The 25,331-nt window shown below is 37.4% G+C and overlaps 2 protein-coding genes and 1 long non-coding RNA gene across 9 annotated transcripts in view; 2 read left to right on the forward strand and 1 right to left on the reverse strand.

The window, feature by feature from the left end:
• Positions 1-25,331, forward strand: part of LOC110062438 (uncharacterized) — a 75,886-nt gene that overhangs the window by 17,713 nt on the left and 32,842 nt on the right. For 2 of the 7 annotated variants that reach the window (XM_089294023.1, XM_089294022.1), the window contains exons 1-8: positions 19,904-20,017; positions 20,187-20,261; positions 21,178-21,262; positions 21,991-22,029; positions 22,634-22,708; positions 23,621-23,717; positions 24,443-24,481; positions 25,090-25,164. The exons of 1 other annotated variant lie outside the window; for it this stretch is intronic. The gene's annotated coding sequence lies outside the window, so the exon portion shown is untranslated. Of the gene's footprint in view, positions 1-19,903; positions 20,018-20,186; positions 20,262-21,177; positions 21,263-21,990; positions 22,030-22,399; positions 22,506-22,633; positions 22,709-23,620; positions 23,718-24,442; positions 24,482-24,837; positions 24,962-25,089; positions 25,165-25,331 lie in introns of those variants that run through there. 4 more of the 7 variants (XM_089294025.1, XM_089294027.1, XM_089294024.1 and 1 more) reach the window with 4 other exon arrangements.
• Positions 6,791-8,491, reverse strand: LOC149109764 (uncharacterized). Its single transcript, XR_016208561.1, has 2 exons — positions 8,355-8,491; positions 6,791-7,922 (listed from the first exon to the last, which is right to left on the reverse strand). It is a non-coding gene; the product is annotated as an uncharacterized LOC149109764 (long non-coding RNA).
• On the forward strand, positions 10,959-19,321 carry LOC149109765 (protein maelstrom-like). Its single transcript, XM_089294057.1, has 11 exons — positions 10,959-11,075; positions 11,201-11,285; positions 12,308-12,454; positions 12,827-12,868; positions 13,974-14,104; positions 14,190-14,244; positions 14,690-14,849; positions 15,671-15,733; positions 15,861-16,084; positions 16,465-16,764; positions 17,241-19,321. Exons 1-11 carry the CDS (start codon positions 10,995-10,997, stop codon positions 17,510-17,512), a joined length of 1,560 nt encoding a protein of 519 aa, XP_089150183.1. The 5' UTR covers positions 10,959-10,994; the 3' UTR covers positions 17,513-19,321.

Raw genomic sequence — 25,331 nt, forward strand, 5'->3', positions numbered from 1 at the left:
TTTTTTTTTCTGAGGTGGGAGGAGGAAGATTTTCAAGGGTTAACAGTTTGTCGTATACCATTTTGCACGTTATAGTACAGGTTGGCGGCGGGGGTGTAGTAGAGTCGCCAGAATTAACGTGAAGGAATTAACGTGGGGGATCGTGGATATAAGGTCATGATATTGTAAAAAGTTGCAATTAAGAGTGTATTTATTGCGCAAGGAAAGGAAAGGCAGGAAGCAATTTTCATACTTGTCTAAAAGGTCTGAAATTTGCTTTATTCCTGCTCGGTGCCAATGAAGCAGATATACCATTTTTTCGTCAATCGTAATGAATTTGTTGTTCCAGATTGTCTGAGACAGTATCTCGGTCTTGCTGTGAGGTATCGTAGACACGATTTCTGGCTAGTGATCAATAATTTGTGTGTAAAATTCCGGAAGATAGATTAAGATCAAGAAGGTTGTAATCATAATTACATTGAAAGAGCTCAGTGCCGCCAACAGTAGAGAGAGACGATTTTGGAATATACTTCCACGGTGCGTCTAAGTCGGAGCACAGCCGTTTTACCCAAGTTAGTTTCAAAGCCTTATCGAATAGAACAAACTCTTTCGTGCCAAGACCGCCATCGGATTTCTTCTTGATGAGGGTTGTCTTTTTTATTTTGGCGGGTTTTTGCTTCCAGATAAAATCGAACACTATTTTTTTTGAGTCTCCATAACACTGGAGATGAATGCAAGTTTGGAGAGGGCTAATGTTTTAACAATATTTATTCTACCGTATATAGATAAGTCTCTTCGGGATCAGACACTTAAGGTTTTCTTTAGGGATCCTAATTTTTCAAAGAAATTTTTCTTATGAGACAATTCAATATTGTAAGCAAAAAGCACCCCGAGCGCGTAAACAGAATCATCGCTAATTTGGAGGTTGCAAATCGCGTCTTTCCTATGGCACATGGAGCCAAGCCATAGCATTTCTGATTTTGCCTGATTTATGTTTAGTCCAGAGCACTTTTCAAACAGTGAGAGTAAGTCAAATAAATTAGAAACTGACTGGACATCAGCAAGAAGGGCAGTTGTGTTGTCAGCATATTACGTGAGCTTGACCTCTTCATTTCCCTGGATATATATGCCCTTGGTGTTTTTTGACCGTCTTATACTTTGGGCAAGAAGCTCCATAGCGATAACAAAGAGTATGCCTGAAAGGGGACAACCCTGACGGACACCGCGTTCTAAGTAGAAGTGTTTAGAGGTAATGCCATTGTTAATGACGCAACTGGAGATGTCTTTATAGAACACGCTGATCCATGGTCGGAGGTTTGCTCCAAAGTTGAAAGATTTAAGGCATTTTTGGATGAAGTCCCATTCTATAGAATCAGAAGGCTGGCTTTTTCGAAATCTAAGAAAACAGCTATACCTGGTATTTTTTCTATTTTAGTGAAGTCCATTGTGTCTGCTATTAGTCTGATGCTTTCTCCAATGAATCTGCCCTTTACGTAGCCGGACTGACAAGGATGTTTTATGCTTGACAAGATCTTTTCCAAGCGAAGAGCAATCAATAGTTTTTGTCGCAATTTTGTAGTCAACATCAAGTAGCGATACTTGTCTTCAACTTGTTTAATATTCCCCGTTCTTATTCTTTTTTAGGATTAAAGAAATACTGAATACCTTGCCGTTGAGACAATGATCCGTGTTGAAATGCAAAACTAAAACTTTCCGCCATAAATTTGCTGACAGCGTTCCCAAAATAGCGATAGAACTCTGAAGTGCGGCCATCTGCACCTGGTGTTTTATTGCTTTCCATCGTCATAAGCGCTCGTTTACATTCATCGCTAGGCATAATACCTTCGTCAAGTCATTGCAATTTCTTTTGATAATACATTTTTCGTATTAAAGAATTCGATAAACTCCCAGCCGTTCGGATTCGCCGTGTTTTTTCATGTATATATCTGTTTGAAAAAGCGCTCTTCCTCTTAAAGAATCTCTTTCGGGTCGCTTACGAAATTACTTTTGCCGGAGACCGGTAAGACAAGAGAGAGAGAGAGACAAGGCTTGCAACTTGGCGGCCGCCAACGGCGACCTCCTCCATTTCAAACTGGAAGTAACGCCAAAATACTGAAAATCTCTCCTGATTGTCTTTTTACTGGATTTTTAAACAAACACAACTGAGCAGTATTTACGGAACTAAAGTTACTGGGCCTTGATGAAACATCAAGCGTTGCTTACAATTCAGGCGAAACTCAAACTTGCAATTATTTTGTTTTACTGTTTGGGACGCGATAGACTGGTGAATTCCTCGCAAGCGTGTGGGAAGAGGAGCTAGGAAACTTTGAAATCCTGAAACGCTGCTATATCTAAATATGTCTAGCTAGTTTTTTGCTGTGTTATGGAAAAGCTCTTAATCTTCAAAATATGGGAAATTTAAAGGGGAGTAATGTAGAGCTCTTGTGAAAGAAGCAGTGGAACATAACTTGGTCAGTGACAAACATAAGTTTAAAGACTGACATACCTAAGTGTGACACTGTCTTACTTCACTCAAACTGGAGCAGTTGACGACGAAAATACTTAAGCAAATTTCCAACAGACATAGGCGCGTTGAGTTGTGGGCGGAAAGCATGAAAAATTTCGGGGAATTTTCAGACGCCATTTCCCCAGCGCGACATCCGTAAAAATCCTCGCAGCATGTACGCGTGTGTGCCGCACGCGATGGTGCAATTTGTTCTAAACACAGAAACGTTTTCCCATATATCATAGGGACAGCCCCAATACTAGAAATGGCGCGCGCAAGCCAAAAATTGCGGACGGGGTGCAAATTGGATCTCGGGGGCGCGGGGGAGTGTAATGGTTGTTCTATTTTGAAAAAGTTACCGCGGTTGTAGGAAATGTTCCTTTTCATCAGGGAAGTGAATGAGCCTGTGGTGGTAAATCAGACAAAGATTTTGCCAAGTTATTATACCAATCGAGTTGTGCATCTCGTTACAGCCTTACTGCAAAGTATCGTTCATATATGTGAAAACTAATCTATGCTTTTGGTCATGTTCTTACTGTAAACAGCAGTTGCTATGGCCTTTGCTACGTAAAAAAACTTATACCACTGTGTACATTCCTTTAATTTCACACTTATCTAGAGGTAAATACGGCAAGATCGTTTCAAAATGTTTTTAACAAGCGTTCAAGGGTCTTAAATCTTGCATGTTCAAAAAATGGAATTTTTAATGAACATCGCCATATTTTAGGAGGCCTAACATGTAGTGAGAGGAGAGCCCTGTGGGGGGACTCCCACATAGAAAGAATGGGGGCGCTACTCGTCGTATGTTTTAGGGGTTTGAAAAGCGGTTTTGGTACCTCAAAGGGTGTTAAGCCTCAAAAGGTCCACGGTGGGAGTTTTTGTGGTGCATTTTAGGGTATTGGGCCGAAACAGGAGCATGCTCCTGGCCGAAAAAATATGACAGGAGATGCGTCGTTTGAGAATTGGTATCTCTTAGGGGAGAAAAAAAATTAAAGCCATGCCCACAAAATAGGATCTTGGCACCTCTTAGGCGTTCTTTTCAAAATTTCCAACGAGCAACCCCGTCCATTTTATGTGGGAGTCTCCCCCTGGGAGGGGTAATTTAGGGTTGGAAATTTTGACGCTGGTCTACATAGCCCCCGTCCCTGTGCATATGGCTTTCAGTGAATTATCTGTAGCCCTACATCCTAATAATGATGACGTTAATATCCCGAAATGTCTTCAGATTTCTTTAAAAAAAAAAATTGTTCTCATTTCTGATTTCCCGAAGGTTTTTATTTTTCCCCACGGCTGAGCCTCGCTTCCAAGCTTTTTTCAGCGTGCTCAGAATCCCGAAAAGTCAACTGCAAGGACAAAATGCTCAACAAGAAGAAAAACAATCAAGCGAGGAATCCTTTCTACTTCCTTATGATATCTCTAAGACGTCAGCTAGAAAGACAAGGAATGGTTTTAGAGAACGGAAATAGCGGGTCCTCGTTAGAAGGTAGGACAGTGCGAATTAATCCATATTAGACTCTTAAGTTCTACAGGAGCTAAAATAAGCGAGTTGAATTTGTGTTTGAAAAAGGATTGAGGCCTTCTGTAATTTTGTAAAGGGCAGTGACGTGGTAAAACGTTTTTTCTGGAAATAACTACGTAAATAAAGCAAGATTATTTAACTGATCGAAGTCTTAATGTTACATTTAAATGCGCACTTTTTGAACAAAGATCGTTCATTATTGAAAGGGACTTCGCTTCTCGTTTGGAGGGTTCTAAGACAGTTCCAAATCTCTTTTTGCGTTTGGCGGCATTATGTTTCGTCAATGGCTTCCTCAATGGTAAAAACTCACTGAAGTGCTTTTATGTAAGATTGTATGTGATCGGAAGGCTTTGCAAAATTTGTCAAAACATTTTAATAAGCGTTTGCATTTTTATCTTTTTATTATGACCTTTTTTTTTCATAGGGTCATAAAAAAATGAAGTCACGTTTAAGTTTAAGGTATAAAATCAGGGTGGACGGAGACTTTGTACATTGAATCAAACAGCTTGATAAATAGAAAGACGTGTAGCCGAATGAACCGTGGAACAATAGTGACATTGTAATTATATTGTTATGTCAATAAATTATTGTTTATTCTAAAGGTCAAGTTGTTTAACCCCTTTTATTATATAGACTTGAGTGTTTTGCTGAAAAATACACCACGCGTAAAATTCATACGAAACCATATCCAGGACTTGGGTGGCGTATTTTCCATATCCTCACTAGTGAAGTCTCACTAGACAATAATTATTTGACAACGTTCAGAATTCTGAATTGAACGTTCAGAATCCTTTAAGATAGGTAACCTTTTTGGTGTGAAAGACCCTATCCCCGGCGGGCTTCGTTCACGTGTGGTTTATAAGTTTACATGTGCGGGCTGTAATGCCTGTTATGTCGGCGAAACCTCCCGACATTTTTCCACACGCGTACGTGAGCACTTAGCCGTTGATAGGGCCTCTCACATCTTCAAACATCTTCAGAATTCTGAACGTTGTCGCTCATTGTGTTCAATAGACTGCTTTCATATTTTAGATCACGCCACTACCAGCTTTCAACTCAAGATAAAGGAGGCTATCCATATTCAAAAAGAACTACCTTGCCTCAATCAGCAATTACACCATGTAAATCTAAAATTATCCTTTTAATTTACACCTTTTCACGTTCTGTTGTTACTATTTGTCTTAATTAGCATTTTTGCCTACTTATTATTCAACTTGCTTTGTTATCATTCATTCAACTGAAGATGACAGAAGTTCTGTCGAAACATGTCTTTCAAACTTAAAAAATTGGTCGTTTTCCTTAAAATCTTTACATGTCTGCTGCTATCTAGACAATAATTATTCTCATGAAGATATTGATGACTTCGCTGATATCATGTTTGAACCTTACACCCACTTTCAGTGTTACGTGCATAGGGGACATCTTTCGACATACCATCTTTCAACATGCTATGTGAATGGCTGAAAAACCATTTCACTGTGAAACTGGCACTTTTTCGGGTTATTAGCAGAAGAAATGACAAATAAGTGATAATTACTGACCTCAAATGGCTGAAGAAGATCGCTTCTCAATAGTGACTTCCGGTACAATTGGGCCACTGTCACTTTTCATATTCGCAAGGTGTAAACATTCAAAACAGTTGATTTATCTCTCCCAGAATGACTTCTGATACTCCTAATTTAAGTTAGATGTCAAATAAATCCATCTTTTATCACTAAAATTTGAGTTCAACCGTAAAGAAGTCAGTTGTGGTTATATTTTTCACGTAGGCCAGGTTACATATAGCATCAAAAGATGTCACCTTTGTACATGACACTGAAAGCAGGTGTAAAAAGTACTAAGATTTGTTGATGTATGATCAGAACATCTTTGGGTCTTCCTTGAAAGTCTTCAGCATCCTTGGGTTATCTTCGGGAATCTTCGGAAATTATCTTTTGAAATTTTCGGAAAATGTTCAGAAACATTTGTGTGGCCTTTGGACAGTTTTTAAAGAATCTCGAGAAATCTTCAGAAAGTGGTTGGAAATCTTTGGAAAATCATCAAAAATGTCATTATCAGTATGTCTATATAATAAGCAAAGTAATACATGGTAACTTGAATGTGTAGATGTAGAATATCTCTTCTCGTATTCAACTTTACATCTTACGAGCGAGCGCAGCGAACAAGTGAGATATTGAGTTGAACATTGGAAGAGATATTCCATATCTACGTGGACCCATGTATTATCCTCTATATGTTGCAGAAATAATCAATTAAGCAGGATACTTCAGCTGTTCTGATAGTGTCTCTATTTTTGTTGTTTTTGTCATTGAGCACTTCCCCTGCGAAATGAATTCCCAGTAGTCTGGGAATTCCTAGGAATTCCTAGGAATTCCTAGGAATTCCAAGTTATTCCAAGACATGCAAATTATGCTTTATCCAAGACCTTGGAATTTCTGGGAATATTTGGGAATAGTGGAAGTATGACTGGGAATTATTGGGAATTCCTAGGAATTCCAAGTTATTCCAAGCCATGCAAATTATCCTTAATCCAAGACCTTGGAATTTCTGGGAATATTTGGGAATAGTGAAAAGTATGACTGGGAATTATTGGGAATTCCTAGGAACTCCTATTACTTCCCAGACTGTTTTAAAAAATGTATTTGGAATATCTAGGAGTTTTTGGGAATAGCTAAATCACATGAAATATTGCTGGAAATTTCTATAAATTTCCCAAAATGTCAAAATTAAAGATGAACTCAGTGCATGAATCAGTTTCTGTGAATTAGTAAAAATCAACACGATCATTTCTCTGTAGTTCCATACCTTTTTATTGTTGTCAAGCTCCAAGATAATTATTTCCAGACAAAAAATGTACATTAATTCCAGTTTAAGTCTGACAACTCAACATAAAACTATAGCACTGATAATATTGCTTTTTAGATCCAACATGATTTGTTAGTGTATATGTGCCTGTATGGACCCGTAAATCAAACACCCAGAGTTTAACTGGTAGAAAAATAGATGCTCTTAGATTTGATAAATAGATTAAGCAAAAAATTCTGTCTTCATAAATGAATATATATTATTTACAATTTCAATAAAACCAAAAGTATATATATGCACATATATATTTAATATAATTGTAGATTAACACACATACCCATCACAGCCCACTGTTGAACAATTTTTGACTTGATCCTGTATGACTTTAGGAAAAAGAGGAAGACATCTCTCACAGATGTCATAAATGAAAAGCTCACAGTTTCCACACACTTGCTGTACATTTGTAAAACTGTACTGTGACATTCTCTGGACAAATTACCGGTAGTTTCATTAAAACAAGGATATCTTTAGCAGCCTCTCATTGTCATACAATGTCTTGAAATTAAGGCCAGAATAGCCATACAGGCATATTCTTTGGCAGAAAATTTTTTTTTCTTGGGAACCATTAGTTTCACTTTCATCAGGGGAGTCCAGTGAATGGTCATCAGTGTCAGAGTTCTCAATTTCTTCAGAGGAGTCGGAACTGAAACTTCAACATCATTATCTGAATCACTGTCTGTGGACAAATCTGAGTTGTTGTGTATTACATCAACTGGTATTTTTGTAGTCTTTTCAGGTATTGGCAACTCAATTTTATCAAATGCTTCTGTGAAACTTCAATTCTTGCATAAAGGTTCACTCCATAATCCATCAGAGTCATCCACAACATTTTTGCCAACAGCCATCTCATTCAGGTGAGCCGAAAACTGTGAGGTGTTCTGTTCATGGTGTTGGAAATGATATCCAAGAAAAAGGGATGCAAGAGAGGGAGATGACGTCAACTGGCCTGTGAAGACTGCTTTAAGCGATTTATGTGGTCGAGTCTTGTAGATTTTGGTATGGGTATAGTGGGATCATCAATATGTTTCTTGTATTTCCTTGTCCTCGCGGTCACTTTAATTCATGACACAACAAAATCAAAAGAATCAAAAAGATTATGAGTTAGTGGGAAACAAATAAATAACTGACATAAATAAATGACAATGCAAATAAAAAAAACCTACATCTTGATGTATTGAAAAGACTATAGATCTCATATCATGCTAATCCTTATAAATAATTCAAAGGAAAAATGACAAGCATCGCAAATTTATACTTGCTGCATTGTGCTGACTGGGTGTTGAAATAGATTTGGTGGACTAATACAACAAGCTTAAGCTCATTTCGCAGAATTTATCTCGTTTCCTCAGGTCGATCTGAAACCTTTTAGGTGAATTTTGGCTTTTGAGGTTTTTAAAGAGCACACAATGCATTGCTTAGTTTGATTTATAATTTACAATTATAGGTTATCATAACAGAAAATCCCTATAAAATTGGATTCCTTACCTTTGCAGTGAACTTGATTCAAGTGCCTCATGATCCTTTATCTTGACAACCGTCGGGAACAGATCAACCAGTTAAAGTACGTTCCATTTTCCTCCTTGATTTATTCGTAAAAAGTTTGTGTAGTTTTTTCCTTTTGAAGCAAGACCCATCTTTCAAAAGACCACCAAAACAGCGTGGACAGGGAAACAGACTTGCCATCGAAAGCGACTGGTCTGGCAACCTCGTTGCCAGTCTCTCTCTCCTTCTTCTCCCGTTTCCATTCTCTCCTCAACTGATCAACTGAACCAATCACAGCACGCGAATTTTCACGTGACTATCCTTGTGACTGAACGTGACAAAGATCGCGTTATTAATTCTCTTTTGGCGCCCATCTTTGAATTCAGCGTTAACGGCTGATCGCTCGTGCGTTTTAGTAGATTTCACTTCCAAAATTATATCAAAATGGTTTTTGCTGCGGTCCTGTGACCAGAAGAAAACAGCGTGAGTGTCATTAACGAGAAACAAGTTATTCTTGGCGAAGATTTGGAGTTAAAAGAAAGTCTTACTGTGGATGTTTCAACGGGGAAGAATTCAAAGGACAGATTGGCCGTATACAAAATTATTTGGTGAGTAATCGAATTCAAGTAACCTTATATTATACAAAGTAAATTCTTGTATTTAGACAAAAGCTTTTGAATGAACTTTATCATCACGAATCATACACGAGTGGATCACTCAGTCATGGCATGAAATGAATTCTGGCTAAAGCAAAGTTGAAACAATTTAGGTTGCCCAGTGTGCGTGCCTAAACAATTTGATTTGCGAGTAACAAGTTTCTCTCGCCTCACTTGTTCAAACGAAATAAATATAGCAGTTCTCTCTGATCCCAGTCAAAGTTCTTGACAAAAACTCCAACGAGGCAGCCAGTGTGCATGAGTTTGATATGTCTCCTGTGTGTTTCAGCCTGACTGTATGGCAGTCCGTGTTGATCTTCAATTTTTGTCCATCCGTATATTCTTTTGTGTTTACTCTATTATTTAAATGTTCCTTAAATGTTTTAAGTGTCTTTTTTAGTATTTCTAATGTCTAAATTTGGCTAAAAACCGTGATATACACAGTGTATCCTCCAATTCAAGAGTTGTTGATACACTTATAGAGGAAGGAAAACCTTGATTTAATCTACTGTAAGCTCAAGATTTATGTAACATATTTATCAATAGTATATAAGCACCTTCCATTATCAAGTCTTCTCTTTTAACATTTCAACCAGCTTACAGTCAGGTCTTAATTAGCTGCGTGTATTAAACTGTGAGCACATAAATATTTGGATCTCAGTCTTACAGTACCTCATATATATCGCAATGTACTGTATTTTTTTACTTTTGTTTTAGGTGTCATGCAACAAAGATGAAGATGAAGAGGCCAGCTGTTGACAGCGTAATTAGAGGGCAACAAAAGAAGCTGCAGAAACAAAAGAAATAACTGAACAGCAGCTAAGTTTGCCCAAACTCAGCCTTTTTTAATTTTAAGGATTGTTTCAGTTTTGTTCTTATAATTGATTCCTTACATTCATGAAAATCCAGATTTGTTCCACATAATAACAATAATTTAAGCTAAAATCTTGTGTATGGAAAATTGTTGGATTTGTAAACCAACAAAGTAAGTAAATTATCTGAAAAAGTTCTCTTTTTATCAAACATGTAAAAGTTTGACCTTCATATCTGTTTTCAGTTTTACTTTTAATTCTTGGTGTAATAAAAAAGAAACAGGATAATATTATTCTAATGACTTATGTTTAAATTCATGAAAGCCAATGTAATAAACCATTGATTTAAAGCCTGTTTGATGTGATATCAGTGACTTTATTTGTTATTTTAATGCTGGGCATTAATCATCAAAATTTTGTCTGGCCTACAAATGATACAAAATTCCCAGTTTTTCTCAGATTTTCCAAAAAATTCCAACCTATTCTCAAAAAATCCTACAAATTCCAAGTTATTCCCAGAAATTCCTAGGAATTTTTGAGAATTTTAAGGAATTTTCAAGGTGAGTATATTTCAGTTGGAATTCCTAGGAATTCCTAGGAATTCCAAGTCAGCTCTATGTAAACTTGGAATTCCTAGGAATTCCTAGGAATTCCGAGTCCGAATTACCGTGAAAATTCACACCTTAGATTCCTAGGAATTCCTAGGAATTTTTTCCTAGGAATTCTTAGGAAATTCCTAGGAATTCCTAGGAATTCTTAAAGTTATCTCACAAGGGTTATTATGAGGCCCTGGCTCAGGAGAATATGAAACCACTCCCACCATGTCATGACTTTAAATAAACTATTACTATTACTATAATAGTCACTCTCCCTTTCAAAGTGGCAATATCCAACCGTTGCCCTGCTGGTCCAGTCACAGTTAACCCTTCATGGTCATTTAAGGAATTTTTTAGATATTCACATCCTCAGTTCTTCTTTCCTTTGAGTTCATAGAAATATATCAGTTTTTGTCAGAACATAGAAAATTGTCCCTAATACATGTAAGTGGGTGTTCAGAGAGTAGGTTTTCACTGTACCTTTAAAGTACTAGTTAATGATATGTGTTAATGTACCAGTAATTATTATCCTTCATGTTTCAGGAACTACCTGAACATGAAAAAGAAGTTTATCAAGAAATGGCCCGTCAGGATAAAGCAAACAAGAGATATAGACCTGCTTGGAATGATAGGATGGACTGCACTGGAGAGTACATTTCAGTAAGTTTTCTCTTTGCAAGAGAAGGGCTTTTAATTGAGTGTTGTAAAGCCAAAACCACAGTGTTCACTCTGGCCAATCAGAAAGGATACCAACAGCTACTCTGTATATGACTTGTAATTTACAGAAACGTGTGGATACCGTCAGCTTGAATGAAAAACGACGAAAGGAGGAGAGAGAGGAGGTGAAGAGGGGATGGCTGCCTGGGCGAGGTTTGAACCCAAGCTATTTAGTAAATAAATGTAGTTTGATGTGAAGTTTATATGAAATAATTCATATATGAACTGCGGTAGTAGATGAAAGTGAAGAATGATCATTGCAATTATGAATTATTTCATATAAACTTCACATCATTTCACTCCTCATGGGAAGATATGAACTCATTTAATTGACCTCGCTCCCAATGTGTAGCTTCATAGCTCAGTTGGTAGGGCATCGCACCGGTATCGCGGAGGTCATGGGTTCGAATCCCATTGAAGCCCTGATTTTTTCAGGCTTCTTCTTTCCAATTGCTTAAATTGGAAAATTAACTGCGATGATCATTCTTCACTTTCAAATGTAGTTTGAATTCACATTGAATTCAAATTGAATTGGTGATGTTAAAAAACAGGTTTTGTTTTTGCACAAGATCTATTTTTTGGTTTGATTAGTGATGAGAGACATAAAATTGTCTAATTGTGTGTGGATAACCTACACTAGTCATATTCTTTCAAGCAAGTAAGTAAGTGAGAAACTTTCTTTATGTGTCAAAAGCTCTAATCTAGCATGATAGGCACTAATTGGAGACACAACATAAACTAGAAATTATTAAAAATATTTACTAAAAACTTACACTAGCTACTACAGTAGATAGTTAATAAAGATTCTAATAATAAAAATACTTCAACACACACCATTATAAAAAAAAATTAAAATATGAAACAAATGAATGCTAACAATTATTCTATAAAATTAAAACGAAAACCGTGTGTTTGATATGTATATACTGCTAGTTGTTGCATTCAAGTCATGATCGACATCCGCTTAACTCTAATAATGTTAGACCCATTGTAAGAATGTTTCTTCAAAAGACAGTAAAGGACGGTGATTCTCTTACTTTCTTGGAAGTTTTGCCCATAGGTGTGGTCCCAAGTACCTAACAAAATGTCTCCTGTCGAACCTTACTACAGTACCGCTCAAAAGTAAGTTACCACCCTCTCGCGAGACGAATTTAGATATTTTTTACATTTTTTAGCTGTATGTGATGAAAGATTCTACATGGTTGGCTTCATGTCATGTTACAATCTTCCTGATGAAGGATTCCTCCCTTGTGAAATTGGTGCCGTGGAGTATTCTCTCAATGGGGGAATCTTAAGAAAGATGCATTACTTTATCAAACCAGGTTTGTCCAAATGTAACAACAAACTAATTATGTGTGTAGCAGGTGTACTACACTCTACTATTAGAACTTACAGTTCTGCAATTTTTGTGAACATGAATTTCTCAAATAGGGACCAGTGTAAGTGAAAATAATATCAAGTTATAATTTGAAGCAAAGCTCAATGTTGCAACTGCTGGGGTTGCCAGTGTGACCAACTTTTTTTTTAACTGGCGACTAACTTTTCACGCTTTTCACTGAAATACTTTTGCTGGTGACTAAATCTGAAAACATCTGGCCCTGAGGTTTTTTTCCAGAAAGTTTGTGAAGGTCCACTTTTAGAGTACAAAACTAAAATATTGGTATAATGGTGCTTTTCTGTTTTTTTTTTTTTAGGTGACATTAAGGTAGGCCTTCGATATACAGCCATGAGTACAAGTGAGTATTGTTTAAAAACTGCTGCAAATTGTTGATTCTCTGTGAGACTTTTTTGCATCTTAATTTCTTATGGTGTCTCAACTTGAATCTTGGACTTCTCTCTAAGGTCCTGAGGGAATAATTGAAATCTTTTATAGAGTAGCTCAGCAGTTGTAAACTTACCGAGGCTCTCAATAACTTTTTCGTCAGCCGTTCCATTTCAGTGCTCAGGTATAATGAGTATTACACAGGGCTTGAAAAAAAACTTGAATTCCAACTTGCCCTAGGCAAGTATTAGTTTACTCTTTTTTCATTTAGTTAGACAACTTGCTTGCCCATTCGGCAAGTGAGAATGAAAAGTTACTTGCCTGGTAGGAAAACCTACTTGTCCCGGATAACCGGACAGCACTTTTTTCAAGCCCTGTAACATGGCTATGAGGACCTACCTTGCTCTGTGTTTTGTCCCCTTATTGTGCAGCTTTAACAGTAAACGCAGACTAGTGACACCCCTCATGGGTGTTACTGGTTATACATGTAGATTCAAATGAGATAACTGGTCTTCAGCCACTCCTCAGAGCAAGGCAGAAATTTGCTCCTCTGACACAGCCCTCAGCTACAGGAAAGTCCTTGTTCTTGGTATAAGATTTATTTTAATTAACAAAACCCCTTGGCGTCATTATTGCTTAGGGCAATAATATTGAAATAGACTTCCATGTTCAGTGTTGTACTGTGTTTTACTTTTAAGCAAATTCACATACAAATGTAGCCAAATTTACAGGCAAATGTATGGCAAATTAGAAAATTAACTGAGTGTCTTCTAGCTAAGCTACATCATTCAAACTTGGTGAATGCAATCTTCTACTTAGTATTTTAACGCTGTGATTCACAAATTGTGTAAAATTCAATTTTTGAAAAAAGTTATTTGCCTTCAGATTCCCATACAAACACTGTAATTTCTGACCACTTTGCCTACCTGTCAAGATGGTGCCGAAAAGCATGATTTGGCCTATTGACTTTCAGCCACTCCTTCATCCAAGAAGATTGAACATGTATCCACCTTTCATATCTTGAATTCCGATAATAACTGCTATGGATAATACATAACATTTTTTTTTTTAATTTCTAGGTGAGAGAACTCATAAGATACCGGTAGAGGGTTTGGCTAAGAAAGATGACACATATCGCAAGATCTGGCTAGACCTCTTGCGCTTTGTCAATCCAGAACAGACTGCCATTTTCCCTCCTGTGTATTCCAGGGTTTGTATTGTAGGACCAAGAATTTTGATATTATCATTATTTGCAAGATTAAAAACTAATTAACTTCTTGTCTGTTGCTTCTCAGATTTCAGAAACGAAACAAACTGAGTACTGTCTGCAGTGGTTGGCTCGAAATGCAGGTTAGAGAACTAGAAAGACTAAAAGGTTTGAGTAATACATCGGAACCTTGATATAATGAATCTCTATATAACAAAGTCTTCCATATAAGGAACGATATTCTTTGCCCCAATAGTAGTTAACATGTAAAAGAACCCCAATATAACAAAACCCTGTTAGGGGTAGTTTGCCAGTCCCTTGGCTGTTCAAGGTTTCACTTTACTGGTGTATGAAATTGCCATTTTAAAATGCACTCTTAACAGTACAGATCAACTCGAACAGTATTATAGGGACAGGGACACAATGGAGAAAGAATTAACCATGGTCATAAAAAAGCTTCGCTGGCTTTCCAGCCCTGTACAACTTCAAAGGGGAGTGAAATATCAGGAGAAAAGACATTTGCCTCAGGAAAGACTTAAAGAGTTAATCTATGAATTGAGAAAGTGCTGCCATTTTTTTGTTATTTAGAAATGCCAAATAAACTGAAGAAGGTGTATGAACTAGAGGGACTAGTGTGTGATTTACATGCTCATTTTACGGCTGCTTCTGGAAGTACCTTAGGAATTTCAAAATCAAAGGCCACAGAGCTTCTCTCCAGTACCATATTTGACTATGAACCTAACTCAAGGTATGTTTTGACATATTGATCTTTCCTCAGTAGGGTTTTTACAACTTTTTGATTAAATTGTAGACAGACATCCAAGAGGTTACTTCAACTCAGAAAAATGTGGTCTAGGTGTCCAAGGTTATATTCAACACCTCCCTAAATAGAGTTTTCATGGAGTTCTGCAGTAGGGTAGCTTTATTTGCTCTACATAGTAAGCATCTGATAGGGCCATCTTTTTCTAAAGAATTAGATGAGTCGCACAGTAGAGTAGATCTTAAAGTGGATGGTGGTTTTCAGCAGCTGGCTCCTTACCACTACCCTGCAAAAATACTTGTATTCATGATCAAACACCTTGATCTCAGACATACCCAATCTGTGCTTGGACCACCTCTGATCCTCCTTTGTCGCATTTAGACCTGACTCCCCCCCCCCCCCCCCCTTTCCCCCACCCCCTGCTGTTTTAGATGCAGGCACAGAAAAATTGGTCAGTCAGTAGCTCTTGCAAGGTCTCTCGTGAATGGCTTGATACCCTTTGAGAGAACAATAGAACAAACAACAGAAACAATGTCACTTCCTTAAAACAATAACAGCTGGTATGATGACAAATAGAATTGCAAGCTTATGAGAGCTGTTACAAATCTGCAAAAAGTGGCATCAATTAAGGTCATTGATTTTTTTTTTTGCCGCAGTGGATGTTAGGTTTCATAGTAAATTTGGTTAATGACCTCATCCAGAGTGGCCTATCACCATTACCAGTAGTTGAAAACCATTTTTCTGGTCAACATATGAATGCATGAGGGAACTTAAGAAGAAAATTGTTTGATGGTCTGAAACATTTTCAGGTGTGACTGGCATGAACAAGAAGAGGTAAAATTTTGTGCTCTGGGAACAGTGCTCCGCTACTGGTAAGACATTACTACTTTTGTCATCACTTCTACATTTTAATGTCAGTTTAAGAATTAGCTTGATCAGCAAAATAATGTTTGACTCAGATTCAGTTATTTCCTTTAATTATTAAAATTTTTTTTCCAGCTACTGTATGTCAGATTTCCTATGCTCAGTTTACGGGATCCCCTTGACTCCAAATCACCTTCCTGAGAGACCAGATGGAATATTCTGCACTGTAATCAAGCCAGTAAAGAGTAGCCGGTCTTTGCAGGAAGAAACTCAGCCTGGGATGAGAAGGCCCATACCGGATAATGGACCTTTTGCCTCAAGAGATTATCGTTACTACAATCAAGAGGCTAGTAATCAAGGTGCAGTACCTGTATTTATAGCAAATGTCTTCTGTCCAAGTCATGTATATGTATTTCTTGATGTGTTTGAGTTAAAAAGAAACAACTTTTTCTCTTCACAAACTCTTAGCTTCTTCTGAGAATTGGTCACATAAAGAAGAATCACCAGCAGCAGTAGCTGAAAGCATGTGAAACAACAAGAACAAAAACAACAACTACAACCACAACCACAACCAGAAGCAGTAGTTCTAGCTGAAAGCTTGTCAAAAACTAAAAGTATTATATCCAAAGCTCTCAAGTTCAAGACCACGTTAATCAATTTTGCACAGAAATTTAAGATGATTTTCTGTAGAGATTTGTTTATAAAATAATTGGTTATAGTGTGTTTCTTTTCCTTGAAGGTCCCATTTCCAGTAGCAATCCAGGTGCCTATACTCGCTCGGGACCCACCTATGATCAACAGAGTCTGTACAGTGCACAAGATGACGACACTGAATATAACAGCAGAGCACAAGCACAAGCACCACCACAGGCTGCAGCCTGGCAGGTGTCTCAACGATCATCTCAACCTCCACAACCTGTGTCAGGCTTTGGAGTGGGGAGAGGACGGGGTAGAGGGCGAGGCAGTCAGCTCAGTCAACCTCTTCGGCGACCAAACCTTCCTGGTATGCCCGCAGGTGGGACAGGTTCTGTTTTTCCAGGTGAGTTGTGAAAGACCATTTTGCCATATCAGTTTTTGCTTCAGTTAATTAAATACCAGGCCCCAAATAAATACTGGGTCAACAAGAATGAGTTTAAAGTAAACGCTTATGTTTTTAAGGTACCGTCGCTTATATAAGGTTAGTGTTCCTTAAAACCAACCCTATCTACTGCATTCTCATTGACTAATAGGTGTTAAGCACCCTACGACTTTTAAAAGGGCTTGGTCATGCACTGAAAGTGCACACTTAAGTTTTTTCATTTTTCACCATAAATAAATGAAATAAATATCTTAATTGACCACTCCCCCAATGGGACTTTTCAGGGCCATTGAAACCAACTGATGAAACAAATAATGCAAATGAACATAACATAATGTAAACTGTCTATGATTTAATTGTAGTTATCAATACTGTCATCATTGTCAGTAGTAGGTGAAGTCCTAATGCTTTAACCTTGTGTACTTTTTAAACCTTAGATACATCTTGGAGCAGTATTGCTGCTTCTGAGCAGCCATCAGCTTCTACAGGCAATATCCCAGCATGGGCCAGAGCAGATTCTAGATCCCACTCTGCTGGACGAGGGGCATTAAGAGCCCCTGCCACCAGACCAAAGGTTTATGCTGGGGCGATGAATCCTCCAGCCCCAGGAAATGCCCCAATGCCTCCATCTGCTTGGCAACAGCAGGCCACCTGGCAAGGGGGAAGTGGCATAGCATCACAGATGAATTCTCTTAATCTGAATAGCTAACATTGATATGCTGTAGACTCATCATGTGGTTAATCTTTTAAGCTCTGAACTCATTTCTCCTCTTGGCCAAGAATACACTCCAAGAAGAAGACTTAGGAATTGTTCAACAAAGAGAAATGCCTTTATTTACTTGTGTGACCAAAATCTCAGAGATGGGACTGGAACGTAATTTTTATAGTGCCCATCATCTGCCTGAGTGATCTTAAATGCCAAAAAATGTGCTTGCTTTAAAGCATTCAGAGACTTAATTGCCTAGATGAATGGATCACTTCTAATTTTCATCTCTGAATTGTCCTTAGAAATTAGGTGAATTTTTATGTTGACAACGAGGCTTGAAGGGTCAGCTGTAGACTTCCCTTCAAGTTGGCACAACGACATACTTATTTTACTTATGTTGGCATTTTATTGTGTTTGCCGTCTCTGAGCAATATTGTTTTTTAAGTTGTGTCAATAACATTGTTACAGTGCCTATGCCATTAGTAAAGAAGACAAATGTATTTTAAAATAAGTATTATTTCATATCCCTAAAACCACAGCTCTCCTTGATTAATAGTAATTATTGATGCTGTAATATTTAGAGATGTTTCCGTTTGTATCATACAATGTTCCCTTACACAAACTGTAAAATGATTTATTGATTTAATTAATGTATTTATTAGTTGATAAGCCTTACTTTATTACCAGTGTGCAGTTACTAAGTTTTATCTACCATAACAGCTCTGTTAAACATTACTCATTTTAAGGTCTACTCTCTATTCCGACTCGTAAACAAGCTGTTTAGAACTTCTAGTTGTTTGCATACCTCTCCTTCTTTGTGAGGTTCCTCCTTCCACTATGGCAGAATTCTAACTTAGCACTTAGGTTGCACTTAGTCAAACAAAACCAATTCTGCTTTCATTCCTCTGTGTCAATGTGATTTCTTTTGCATTATTCTCAGTGCTAAGTCTTGGAGCTAAGTTGGAATCTTAGTAGAGTAAACTTGGCCCATCCCTAAGGTAGCAAACCAAAAGACAAATCATTTAACTGACAAGAACACAGTTATCGCTGAAATGTCTAAAGTGTTACAAGTCCACCACTTATACTACTGTTTTTCATTTTTGGTGGACATTACGGAATAAAACCTCTATTTGTTTATCTTTTTGCTGTGACAAGTAAAAGTAATTGGACCGAGTTGAGTACAATTCCGGGGTAAACAGGAGAGCAGTTTCAAAATTGGGCAATCGCACAGCGTGGAGCTGATTTAAGATTAAGAGCACAACTACTCCCTGCTCGCATGGAAAACGAATCACAATCAAGAATGTTGTTATTGATACAATTAAGATCATGTTCAGACTTTTTAAATCAAGGCAAGGTGTGGAGAGAGCTCAGAGCCACAGTCATAGTTTCAATCAACCAAATACAATAAACTAGTAGTCTATCATTGTTCTACCGGTAGACATTCAAGGGAGCGGCAACAACCATGCAACGATTTTTATCACATAAAGACAGAAACCAAAGTTTTGCTTCTGGGAAATTGCTAGACGAGATGAGATATTTTTTAAGTTTGGGAAAACCTCTTTAAAATCTTTAAAAGGACTATGCCTGCTGAGGGCGTAACAGAATACGTATGGTATGTTGCTGTTATTTAGCCATTGACTATGTTATTGTTGGATCAAAAAAGATTGATGACAATTATTTACGAAATTTAAGAAATTGTTGAAACCAATGTAAGCGTTGTTGTGCAGCCTACACTAGTCAATGCCTTACTTTAGTGCTACATTTAATTTCAACTTTGGTAAATAGATTATTAAAGGTTATTATATTGTTCTAGCCTTAGGGTTTGGGTACGAGTATTGGCTGGTTCCCGGACTCCTGGTTAATTCTGAAATGTTGCTCAAAATTTTTACAACTGCAATCTCGAGAATTATTGTTTTCATTGCCAAAATATAGTTCAGTGGCAGATCTAAGGGAGGGACCCAGGGGGCCCCCGGCCTCCCCCCCCCTTCCCTCTATTTTGGGTAAAAAAAAGAAGAAATCACAGAAGGAAGAAAACCTAGAAAAAAAAAAGAAAACCTAGCAGGGCAAGCAAAACAACAGTTTTCATTCTATTGCTGATATGGACTTGAGGTAGCAGGCAATTACGTACACGCGTGTTGGAGAGGCGCGTGCGAGAATGGCGCGTGCGAGGATTCGTTACTAAGAACTCTTATTGTTTCTCTTTCCTGGTGTTACCAAGCAAAAACCCATTCTATGAAGACTTCTAAGTCCTAAAATTTGATTTAACTCGGACGGTGTCAGCAAATCGATTCAACTCCTTTACCCGACGCAGGGATTTAGAAATTTTGGAGGGTTGACAAATCTTGGGGTGGCGTGACATTTTGTAAAATGAAACCTTCGATTCCGCTCGAGTGCTTCTGATCTCGTGATAATTGCAGACTTCCATCTGTTCAGACAACACCCTGTCTGCTGAAGGAGCGGTTTTCTATTTTATCTGTGGATAAAATGGACATGAACTGATTCTAGAAGGTTAGTGTATAGTAGGAATGCTTTAAACAAAACTTCGGTCAGGAAAAGAACATTTCCTACTGAGAAAACTAGTAATTCAGTTCGAGTTACTGGACGGATTCACCGTTAGGCCAGACACGGCGATTAGGATTCTAATTTAGGTTACTAAGTAGATTTTCGTTCTATGTAGGAATTTCCTGTTCATGGCCACAGTTATACGTAGAAGAGACTGATTCTGGCCACAAGAGAAGCTTTAACTTTTCAGGTAAGCAGAATGAGTGAAATAAAATAATGAAACGTAAGCACATTTGCGGGATGAGCAAAATTCGGTAGCGCTAACAAGCAACAGACACGGGGAAAACCTTAGTCATTTCTACAGTTATTTAATTATTGAGAAGATTTTAATTTAATGTCCAATAATTTTTGAGCTAACTATCATTCATAACGAATAGTTTAGTCCCAAGTTTATATACAACGAGACACGTTCGCATTCGAAGAACTTCATTAAAAAGGAAGTCGTGGAATGTGAAATCTAGCCTGTTTCTACGTTTCGCAAAGATTGATCATGAATGACTCAGTTGTCCTAAACAAACTCAATCATCAGCGTTTGTCAGGAACAATTTCGTCGCCAGAGGTAAAACCAGTAGTTCAATTACCAGCGAACTTAAGCGAAATCAGATCAACCTAAACTCGTGATTTTATTTGCTCTTTTACCGGTGAACGCATAAGTTTACTTTACAACAAAAGCTGAGGGCCACATAAACTCCCAGATACTTGATTCTTAGACTAATTACAGATTGAAGACATATATATATGATCTGCTGTTGTGATTTATAATCGGGTTCTTTATCTTAGTTTATGGTACATTACTTCCCTAAACCGGAGAGGTTTTACTATTCATCAGTAATCAGTATTTACTAGCAAGCAGTAAGTTAAGCATGTTACTTGATAGTAATCAGTATTGATGTCTTTTTGCCTGGCGCAAGTTGTAAAGGTTTCTCTTGACGCAACTGCGATAAACCCAGCGAGAAAAAGCAAATCTCTCTTATGGGTTAACTTGTAAGTTTAAATTTTCGATCTCATTGCTGCTTTGTTAGCATCAATACTTTCAATTTTGAGTAAGAGAAAATGTAATTAGTAAATGTAACGTCAGATTCGAGCCAACCTGTTTGTTTCTACAGTTGTATAAACTCCTTGGTGACTGACACTGGCTCGTTTTTAAGTGAGTTAAAAAGAAACTGCAGGACCATAGAACTTCTCTGCAAGGTAAGAAAATTATGAAAAAAATCTGATATGTGCATTCCGGTCTGTGTTTTTAGCTGTGTTTGTCTGATCAATAAAGAGGTGGAAAGCTTTTGCTTGCTTGCGTTTCTCAATTTGTTGTAGACGTCAATCTGTTAATTTACTACAGTGTATGCTTGTTAATTATAACTGGCCAATGAAACAATTCTGCTTATTATTATTATTATTATTATCTTTTTTTTTTTTGCTGAGTACAGTGTGACTTTCTTTATATCCAAAAGAGTTACCATGCCTGTTTGCAAAACAACTGTAGTCTGTTGAATCTTTTGAATTTTTTAGAGTTGATTTGCATTTGGACGATTTGCGTTTCTCTTTAAAGTCTTTTAATCTCGCTGTTTTATTTACTAGTAAGATGAAATTCATAATGGTTTCTAGCACATCAATGTTGACTCGTAAGAAACACTGAACGACTGCTTTCTCCTTGGTGAAAGTAAGAAGCTAGATTAACATGTTAGCAGATACAATTTGCATGTAAGGAATTAAATATTCTCCTGACACATTAGAGCGATGAAGCCAATGAGAAAAAGCATATCTTTCTTATTTTTGGTCTCTTATTGCTGCTTTGGTCGCAGCAACATTTTCAATTTTGACTAAGAGCAAATGTTTTATCTGTCACTTGAGTTTAGAGCCAACTTGTTATTTCTACAATTGTAAACTCCTTGATGACTGACTGACACTGTCATTTTCAACAGAATAAAAACAGCTGCACGACTACAGAACGTCTCTGCAAGGTAAGAACTCTTCCAACATTTCTACAACTAAAAACAATCCAATTCAAGGGAAGTTTTTAATCTGTTGCTAGTGTGGACTAAAGGTAGTAGGCATTACGTGTACATGTGTTGGAGAGGCACGAGAGATGCTTTGTTGCCGGAGACATATTTTTTCTCTTTCCTCGTGTTTCCACGTAACCATTCTATGAAGATTTCCAAGTTCTAAAATTTGATTTATCTAGGAATGTGTCAGCAAATTGATCCAATTCCTAACCGCATGGATTTCGAAATTTTTTAGGGTTGACCAATCATGGACGATAGTTTGGGGGAGCGTGACATTTTGTGTGATAAAACCTTCGATTCCGCTTGAGTGCTTCTGATCTCGTGATCATTGCAGACTTTGATCTGTTCAGACAACACCCTGTCTGCTGATGGAGCGGTTTTCTATTTTATCGGTGGATAAAATGGACATGAACTGATTCTAGAAGGGACTTCAGGTCAGGAAAAGAACAATTGCTTTTGAGAATAATTCAGTTCGCGTGACTAGACGAATTCACCGTTAGGCCAGACACAACGACAGTGGGATTCTAATTTAAGTTACTAAGTAGATTTTCGCTCTACGTAGGAATCTCCTGTTCTTGGCCACAGTTATACGTAGAAGAGACTGATTCTGGCCACAAGAGAAACTTTAACGTTTCAGGTAAGGAGGATGAGTGAAATAAAATAATGAAACGTGAGCACATTTGAGGGACGAGCAAAATTCGATAGCGCTAACAAGCAACAGACACGGGAAAAACCTTAGTCATTTCCACAGTTATTTAATTACTGAGAAGATTTTAATCCAATATCCAATAATTTTTGAGCTAACTATCATTCATAACGAACAGTTTAGTCCCAAGTTTACATACAATTAACCAGACATGTTCGCATTCGCAGAACTCAATTAAAAAGGAAGTTGTGGAATGTGAAATCTAGCCTGTTTCTACGTTTCGCAAAGATTGATCATGAATGACTCAGTTGTCGTAAACAAACTCAATCATTAGCGTTTGTCAGGAACAATTTCGTCACCAGTGGTAATACCAGTAGTTCAATTACCAGCGAACTTGAGCGAAATCAGATCAACCTAAACTTGTGATTTTATTTGCATTTTTACCGGTGAACGCATAAGTTTACTTTGCAACAAAAGCTAAGGGCCACATTAACTCCCAGATACTTGATACTTAGATTAATTACAGATTGAAAACATATATATATGATCTGCTGTTGTGATATATAATCGGGTTCTTTATCTCAGTTTATGGTACAGTACTTCCTTAAACCGGAGAGTATTTACCATTCATCAGTGGTCAGCATTTACTAGCAAGCAGTAAGTTAAGCATGTGTTACTTGATTGTAATCAATATTGATGTCTTTTTGCCTGGCTCAAGTTGTAAAGGTTTCTCTTGACGCAACTGCGATAAACCCAGCGCGAAAAAGCAAATCTCTCTTATGGGTTAACTTATACGGTTAAATTTTCGATCTCATTGCTACTTTGTTAGCATCAATACTTTCAAGTTTGACTAAGAGCAAATATAATCAGGTTATGTTTGAGCCAAGCTGTTTGTTTCTACAGTTGTATAAACTCCTTGGTGACTGACTGACTGACTGACACTGGCTCGTTTTCAAGTGAGTTGAGAAACAACTGCATGACCATAGAACCTCTCTGCAAGGTAAGAAAATTATGAAAAAAATCTGATATGTGCATTCCGGTCTGTGTTTTTAGCTGTGTTTGTCTGTATATGTATGGATCAATAAAATAACAAAGGTGGAAAGATTTAGCTCGCTTGCTTTTCTCAATTTGTTGTAGACGCCAGTCTGTCGAACACTTAATTTACTACAGTGTATGTTTGTCAACTGGCCAATAAAATAATCCTGATTATTTTTTTTATTGTGTACAGTGTGACTTTCTTTATATTCAAAAGAGTTATCATGCCTGTTTGCAATACAACTGTAGTCTGTAATGAACCTTCTTAATTTTTAGAGTTCGATTTGCATTTGGACGATTTGCATTTCAGTTTTAAGTCTTTTAATCTCGTTGTTTTATTTACTAGTAAGATGAAATTCATAATGGTTTCTAGCACATCAATGTTGCGACTCGTAAACACTGAACGACTGCTTTCTCCTTGGTGAAAGTTAATAAGCTTGATTAGAATGTTAGCAGATACAATATGCACGTAAGGAATTGAATATTCTCCTGACACATTAGAGCGATGAAGCCAATGAGAAAAAGCATATCTTTCTTATTTTTGATCTCTTATTGCTGCTTTGGTCGCAGCAACATTTCCAGTTTTGACCAAGAGCAAATGTTTTATCTGTTACTTGAGTTTAGAGCCAACTTGTTATTTCTACAATTGTAAACTCCTTGATGACTGACTGACACTGTCATTTTCAACAGAATAAAAACAGCTGCACGACTACAGAACTTCTCTGCAAGGTAAGAACTCTTCCAACATTTGTTCAACTAAAAACAATCCAATTCAAGGGAAGTTTTCAATCTGTTGCTAGTGTGGACTAAAGGTAGTAGGCATTACGTGTAGATGTGTTGGAGAGGCACGAGCGATGCTTTGTTGCCGAGGACATATTTTTTCTCTTTCCTCGTGTTTCCACGTAACCATTCTATGAAGATTTCTAAGTTTTAAAATTTGATTTATCTAGGAAGGTGTCAGCAAATTGATCCAATTCCTAACCCGCCGCATGGATTTCGAAATTTTTGAGGGTTGACCAATCATGGTCGATAGTTTGGGGTGGCGTAACGTATTGTAAAATTACACCTTCGATTCCGCTTGAGTGCTTCTGATCTCGTGATCATTGCAGACTTTGATCTGCTCAGACAACACCTTGTCTGCTGAAGGAACGGTTTTCTATTTTATCGGTGGATAAAATGGACATGAACTGATTCTAGAAGGGACTTCAGGTCAGGAAAAGAACATTTGCTTCTGAGAATAATTCATTTCGATTGACTAGACGGATTCACCGTTAGAGCAGACACAACGACAGTGGGATTCTAATTTAAGTTACTAAGTAGATTCTCATTCTATGTAGGAATCTCGTGTTCATGGCCACAGTTATACGTAGAGGAGACTGATTCTGGCCGGAAGAGAAGGTTTAACGTTTCAGGTAAGCAGGATGAGTGAAATAAAATAATGAAACGTGAGCACATTTGATGGACGAGCAAAATTCGGTAGCGCTAACATTAGCAACAAAGACGGTAAACACCTTACACATTTTCACACACAGTTGTTTAATTGTTGAGATGATTTTAATTCAATATCCAAAAATTTGTG

This window comes from Orbicella faveolata, unplaced genomic scaffold (assembly GCF_042242905.1).
Source record: "Orbicella faveolata isolate gen_17 unplaced genomic scaffold, um_ofav_v1 contig_25, whole genome shotgun sequence".
Taxonomy (NCBI): Eukaryota; Metazoa; Cnidaria; class Anthozoa; order Scleractinia; family Merulinidae; genus Orbicella; species Orbicella faveolata.